Here is a 7,709-nt window from a genome sequence, read left to right on the forward strand (position 1 = left end):
TTTTTTTTTTTTTTTTTTTTTTTTTTTTTAAGACAGGGTCTCACTCTGCAGGCTGGAATGTAGTGGTGCTATCACAGTTCACTGCAACCTCTGCCTCCTGGGCTCAAGCAATCCTCCCATCTCAGTCTCTCTAGTAGCTGAGACTACATGTGCGCACCATCACGCTCAGCTAATTTCGGTATTTTTAGTAGAGACAGGATTTCGCCATGTTGGCCAGGCTGGTCTCAAACTCCTAGCCTGAAGTTATCTGCCCACCTCAGCCTCCCAAAGTGCTGGAATTACAGGTATGAGCCACCACACCCAGCCTCAAATATTACTTTGTCAATTAAGCCTTCCCAATCACCAGATTTAAAATTGCAAACTCCATGCCCAATTTATTGTACTTCTCATTAACACACTGATATACTGTACTATGTATTTCACCTACTTATGTACTTACTATCTGTTTCTGATTAAAATGTAAACTCCACAAGGGCAGGAATCTTTGCCTAGTGTGTGAACTGCTACATCCCCAGCAGTATGGTACAATAGGGGGTACAAGGCAGGCACTCTTTAAATTATTTTAAATAAGCAACTAGTATATACAGTGTCAAAATCCACATTATTAGAGATTACTTAAAAATGAATACTGTCAGCTGGGCACGGTGGCTCATGCCTGTAATCCCAGCACTTTGGGAGGCCAAGGTGGGTGGATCACAAGATCAGGAGTTTGAGGCCAGCCTGGCCAACATGGTGAAACCCCGTCTCTATTAAAAATACAAAAATTAGCTGGGTGTGGTGGCGCCTGCCTGTCATCCCAGCTACTCAGGAGGCTGAGGCAGGAGTATTGCTTGAATCTAGGAAGTGGAGGCTGCAGTGAGCTGAGATTGCTCCATTGCACTCCAGCCTGGAGAATAGCGAGAGTCTGTCTCAAAAAAACAAACAAAACAAACAAACAAACAAACAAAAAAACACCTCAAACCTACCCAAGTAAATTGATAATCCAAAAAACAATATTTAAATCAGTTTTTTTCCCAGTTGCAAAATCTCACAAGTTTCATACGGCAACAGTTTTTTTTTTTCTTCCTTTTTCACATCACCCGCAATGCCAGACAAGTAGTCCAATTTAGAAACAGGTTACAGTTAGTGATCCTACTCATGCTTCTTATATTACAATAGGAATCACTGAAGCTTCCCACAAACTGAAGCCATGTCTTACTCATCTTTGTATCTCTAATACCCACTGTGTGGGCATAAATATATATGTGCACACATATAATATATATGTTGAGCACACATATATGTGCTCAAAAACTTGAAATACACATTTCTCAAAATTCTCAAAAATTATTTACTGAGCTTTACCATAAAAGTGTATGATACAAATAGCCTATCAACAATGATGTGAAGTTAGCATTTGAAAAAATAATGTCTGGCAGACTAAATAAGCTACACTGCATTTCCTTTTAGGAATGGTCAGTACTGGAAAGATTTTAGACCTAGTAGTATTGATCTCCAATTATATGCACCTTAACTTTTCTTCAGCAACTCACTTCTATGGCCGTATCAGATGGCTTTTCTTTTTTTTTTTTTTTTTTTTTGAGATGGAGTTTCGCTCTTGTTGCCCAGACTGGAGTGTAGTGGAATGATCTCAGCTCACCACAACCCCTGCCTCCCAGGCTCAAGCAATTCTCCTGCCTCAGCCTCCCGAATAGCTGGGATTACAGGTATGCGCCACCACGCCCGGCTAATTTTGTATTTTTAGTAGAGACAGGGTTTCACCGTGTTGGTCAGACTGGTCTTGAACTCCCGACCTCAGGTGATCCGCCAGCCTTGGCCTCCCAAAGTGGTGGGATTATAGGTGTAAGCCACAGCGCCCAGCCTCTGATAGCTTTTCCTAAACCAGATCTACTTCACTTCTAAAATCTTAAACTTCAATGTGGCAGTTTCAGACAAAATCTCCAATCCTTCCAATTATCTCGTTCCTTTACTCCATCACTCTTCCACCTAGATGGCATTCCCAGTCCTTTGATGGTTCTTTCCTTTTCTCTCCAGGCTATTAGCTGCTGCCCTCTCCTCCCCTTCCTTATATAGCCTCAATCTAGTAGCCTATCCCATCAACATAAAGTGAGGCACTCTAATCCCTCCCATAACTTTGCCATTCAGACACAAAATCCTGTACGTGTTTAACCCTTCCGACTGTCCATAATGAATATTTTTTCTTTTTTTTTTTTTTTTGAGACCGGGTTATGAGACTGGCTAATTTTTGTATTTTGGGTAGAGAAAGAGTTTCATCATGTTTCCCAGACTGATCTGAAACCGCTGGGCTCAAGTGATATGCCTGACTTGGCCTCCCAAAGTGCTTGGATTACAGGCATGAGCCACCACACCTGGCCCCATTTTCTACTTAAGTTACTCAAAGTCCATTTGTAGACTCCGTATTTCCACCCCAGATATTGCTCCTAAACCCTAGACTTCAAAAATGAGACTGTTTTTATGAGCATATCCCTCTTACCTTTATCAGCAGTCACTCCTTATCCCCAGGATAAAGTTCAATTTCCTTAACGTAGCAAATGAGGCCCTTGGAAATCTAATTTAGTGCAGTGCCTATTACAGATGACAAATGGAGCAACAAGCCTAACTCAAAATAGCTCTCTCCATTACCATATTTTTGCTGTACAACCCTTTGCCATTGCTAATTGAACCATAGATAGACAAAATTGGGTTACAAAGGCTCTCTCTCGGGATTCTGAAACCTGACAGGAGAGATCAGAGACTGGGAATTATGGAAGATAGGCCAGCACTCTAAAGCTGTAGCTCCCAACCAGGAGTAATTTTGCCTCCTATGGGACATCTGGCAAGGTCTGGAGACATTAAACATCCTACACAGCACAGAACAACCTTCACAACAAAGAACTATCTAGATAAAAATGTCAATGGTGCCGAGATTAAAAAACCCTACTGCTACTTTAAGAGGAAGGTCCAAGAACTCTTCCAAAGAGATTCCAGGAGCTGGCCGGTTCCTGTTCTTTCCTTAATTTGGTTGTTCAGATATTCTTCTGCTTTCTGTTACATTTCCCTTTTTACTTAAATACATTGGGTTTCTGATGTTTGCAGGCAAAACAACTTTACCAGCACAGAACCCTAGCTCAATCATATGACACACACCTGTACACTTTAAACTGGTTTCTCAATCTCGGAACTACTGACATTTGGGCAAATAATTCTTTGTTGTGGGGGATTATGCTGTGCAATGTAGAATGTCTAGCAGCATCCCTGGACTCTATTCACTAGATGGCAGTAGTACTATCTTCCCCTCCAAGTCTTGACAATTAAAAACATCTCCAGACACTGCTAAATGTCCCCTAGGAGGCAAATTAACCCTGGTTGACAACTGCTGCTTTAAACTATATAATGACTCCATCCAGGTGAGATGTATGTCTGCCCAGTCAACTCTCTCTCCCAGGAAACCTTGTGGAGAGCAGAGTCTGCCCTTAGCCTAAGGGAGTGAAGGAGAGGACAGCATCTGTACCCAAAACTTCCCTACCCCTTTTCAGGTCCTGGCTTAATTAAACATACGTCCACTTTGCCGATTTGCAAGCGCCTGTTCACACATGTGTACCTGTGTATACACATACATACATACACACACTAAGGTCTTGAGCTGAAAGGTAGCTTCTGCTTTTATTTCCTTTCTCATATTTGCTACGACTTTTCTTTAGAAGTTTCCATTCCCGTGTGAAAAACTACTCTCCTAGAAAATCTTCCCAAAATATATTCAGTCCTATTACAGTTTGAAAATCGGGGCAGTTTCTCCTTCAAAAGCTTTTCCTGTTTCACGTTGGAAAATGTCACTACTCTAACCTCCCCTGCCCCTCATCATATTCCTTGTCCTCATTTCAGATTCTTCAAGTAGATAAACTTTTTATTAACAACTCAAGAGATGCTTGGAATACAAAGTATTAGGCAAGGAACAAGTATATAGATGTACAATTCTCAAATAGTTCAGCATTGACTTAAAGCATTTGTTAATCTCTTAAGAACAATTCCTCTTTCATACTTTCCCAATATACCAGCTTCTCAAGTCCCTTCATACAGGCAAAGATGGTTTTAATCTTGCAACTGCACTAGATTTCAACCTCAAGGCTAAAAGTGAGTGCTCTTTCTCATGTTGGTTCATAGTCTTCCTCCTTACTGGCAGAACCCCTCCCCCCATACAATAACTAGGTCATTTCTTTACTGGAAGACCCCTCACATAAACCCCTATAAGAACTAGGTCATTTTCCAGGACTCCAAAGGCACCACATTTATTTAATGATTCAATTACTCACTGCCTTCTAAAGCCACAGGGAAAAGTGGTCATTCCCAAATCTGTAAGAATGTTGGCAGTAGTCTTGCCTCAGTAAAAAAAGAGCAACGTAAGAGAAAGTAAGCTCATTCATGTTATGTATCCACATTCAAGCAACAAATAGTTGTTGAGTATCTACTTTATGCCAGCCTCAAGAAAAAAATGCCTGCTCTCATAGAGTTTACATTCAAGTGGAGAAAGACAAATACCTAAAGAAATAAATATGTATGACAGACAAGCATGAGTGCTATGGAGAAAAATAACGCAAGCAAGAGGACTGGCAGTATGGGGGCTCACAATTTTAAACTCTGGTCAGGAAAAGTCTCCTTTGAGAAGTTGCAATGGGTTGCATACACAGGCCTCATGTGATGTCTAGTATTAGAAACTAGTATGTTTATTTCCTGGTAAACTGTATTCTACTGTATCCCAGACCACTAGGTCAATGTAGTGACATCTTCATTACTGGATACTCCATAAAATTAAACTTGAACCAGGTAATTTCAAAAGTTCATTCCTACCTGAGTAACTGTAATTTATCACAACACTTGCCTTCTTTTGTCAATTATGAGCTGCCTTTAGATTTTTGAATAACTATTTTTCTTAGGAGATGACAGCAATTAGCATTAAGATTAACTTATTAACCAAAAATAAGAATTTGATACTCTTTAGTCACCTGAGTTAAGGATGTTTTGAAATATGAAATAATTGAAAATTCAAGCGTCCCAAAAATTCATCTCTGAAAAAACAAAAAAATCCTCATCACATTACTTATCACACAGGTATTAGAAATCACAAAGATTTAGAAACTAACCCTAAGGGCCGGGCACGGTGGCTCAGGCCTCTAATCCCAGCATTTTGGGAGACTGAGGCAGGTGAATCACCTGAGGTTGGGAGTTCGAGACCAGCCTGACCACCATAGAGAAACCCTGTCCCTACTAAAATTTAAAAATTAGCCAGGCGTGGTGGCGCATGCCTCTAATCCCAGCTACTCGGGAAGCTAAGGCAGGAGAATTGATTGAACCCAGGAGGCGGAGACTGCGGTGAGCCAAGATTGTACCATTGCACTCCGGTCTGGGCAACAAGAACCAAACTCCATCTCAAAAAAGATGTAAATAAATAATAAAATAAAAACTAGCCCTAAAGACTCAATTTTCAATATATGGGTGTTTTCTATCTCATGCAATAAGCCATTACATCTTTGTTCTTAATTTTGTTATTATACTTTGATATACATGCTGTTAATTTTTAAGAGCCCCTCTCAAATGGAGTTCTATAAAAGAATTAAATTCTAATGCACTATTTGATTTAATTTACTGTTCTTCTAACCATCTAGAGTGGTACTAGCTATGCAGCATCATCCTTGGACGAGTGAGAAAATAGGCATTCAAATCATCTTCTGCAGATCTGAATTTTCTTGTGGAGCTGGGTATGAGAAAGGCTGGAAGACATAAATTAAAAATAGATAAAACCTTCCAAAATAAGATAGTTCAGAATTGGACCATATATATAATTTTAAAAGAAACTTTCCAATGAGTGGTAACATTAAGAAATATATATTCATGCAGGGCGTGGTGGCTCACACCTGTAATCCCAGCACTTTGGGAGGCTGGGAGGGCGGATCACCTGAGGTCGGGCGTTTGAGACCAGCCTGGCCAACATGGTGAAACCCCGTCTCTACTATAAAAAAAAAATATATATATATATATATATATATATACACACACATAAACACACACACACACACACACACATGCTGCTATACTTTGCTACTTTTTAAAAAAAGTGCTATATCTTATTCAATATTATAAGTGAGAAAAATATTTGCTGAATCACAGAAGTAGTAATTCTGTTCCCAATATATAACCTGTGGTATAAGACAATCTGGGGAATCAAGAATTATGTTTACTATACGAGTCTATCATCATACCAAGTGTCTTCCCAAAATTAGTTAAAATTAACTTACAAATAGAACAGAAAGGGATCCTAACCAAGCGCTTTGAGTTCGCTGGTAACAACTTGGAACAAGATCCTACATTTAGCCTGTCTTGAGACAAACATGGAGAAGCCAAGAGCAGTAACAAATTGCCAGCTTTACTGAGTCATGTTTCTGACTAAAACCGCGTTATGAAATGGAGAGAATGACATGTCTTGGGTTTAATCACCACAGATGTTAACTCCCTGAATTTTAGAGTTGCAAAGGAAAAAGAGCAAAACCAAAAAAAAAAAAAAAAAAAAAAAAAAAGTTCAGTAAGAATGATGTGGGTCTCAAGACTCCAGAAAGAACAAGCCAAAGCTGCGAACTCTGCTTATTTACCTAAAACAAATCCTAACTGTGCAAACAGGCACACCCTCTAATGCCTCAGAGCGGGAACGCCAAGGTGGGAGGAATTCAGAACAATCACAAGGTTAACGTTTTACTGAGAACACAGCCTCCACTAAGAGTCCACATTGCGCCAGAAGCCCTCGGTTAACGGAACCGTTCTGCTCCAAGGGGAACGAGCACCGAGCTCGAGTTGCAGCCCCGCACATTAACCAGGCACCTGGGTGACACCAGGCCACCACCAGCCTCCGCGCAGTACCACACAGAGCGGACCCGGGACGCCCCCAGACGCCGCGCCGGGAGCGATCCCAGCCAGCCACGCTCCGCGCTCCTCCGCGCGCCCGCCCGGGGAGAGGACGCGTCAGGGGCCGACTCGTGAGGCCAGCCCCCGGCGCCGGGGGCGACGAGATCTGGGGCCACGACCTCTGCCCCGGCCAGAGCGGGGAAGTCCGAAGGTCGCCTCCCGCACAGCCGCCATGCGCCGACGCCCCCGAAGCCGCAGGCTGACTCCAATGCCGGCTGGGGCGGAGGCCGACTGGCGCCCACGTCCGAGGCGCTCACTGACCTGGAGAGGTGCTTAAGGATTTGTTTCTTGATGATCCCGGCCATGGTGCCGAGGCTGGAGTCGACACGCTCTCGTCCTGTTGCTCACTGCCTCCTCTCTTCGTGGCCGTCTCCTCTCTGTCCCGGCTAGCCCGGCCACAGGAGAGGCGCTGATCGCTCACGATCGGGAGAGACCCAAGGCCCCGGCCAAGGCCACAGCCGCCGCCGAGAACCCGGAGCATCGCTCTCAGGCCGCCACAGCCGCCGCGGGCGCCATCTTGGCTGCAGCATCACCTAAGAGACTGGGGGAGGGCGGAGGCGGGGCGGCTCCAGGCGGGGCCGGCACGAGGCCGGGCGGGGCCAACGCCGGCTCTGGGCGGGCTCTGGGCGGGGGCGGGAGGTTTGCGGCCCTGGCGCCGGGGTCCCTCTTAGACATCGCCACACAAGGCCCTTGACTCCCAATCCACCAACCTTCTTGGCCTTAATACTCTCTCCTCCCTCCTTCCTCCCCTCCGCTGG

At 43.5% G+C, this 7,709-nt stretch overlaps 1 protein-coding gene across 3 annotated transcripts in view; it reads right to left on the reverse strand.

The window, feature by feature from the left end:
* Window positions 1–7,501, reverse strand: part of BLTP3B (bridge-like lipid transfer protein family member 3B) — a 116,489-nt gene extending 108,988 nt beyond the window's left edge. For all 3 annotated transcript variants that reach the window (XM_017887279.1, XM_017887281.1, XM_017887282.1), the window contains exon 1: window positions 7,213–7,501. In XM_017887279.1, the coding sequence (XP_017742768.1) occupies window positions 7,213–7,256 (44 nt within the window). In that variant the 5' untranslated portion in view covers window positions 7,257–7,501. The remainder of the gene's footprint in view (window positions 1–7,212) is intronic.
* Window positions 7,502–7,709: the final 208 nt, after the last annotated feature.

The sequence above is a fragment of the Rhinopithecus bieti genome, unplaced genomic scaffold (assembly GCF_001698545.2).
Source record: "Rhinopithecus bieti isolate Rb0 unplaced genomic scaffold, ASM169854v2 scaffold_15133, whole genome shotgun sequence".
In the NCBI taxonomy this organism is placed as follows: domain Eukaryota; kingdom Metazoa; phylum Chordata; class Mammalia; order Primates; family Cercopithecidae; genus Rhinopithecus; species Rhinopithecus bieti.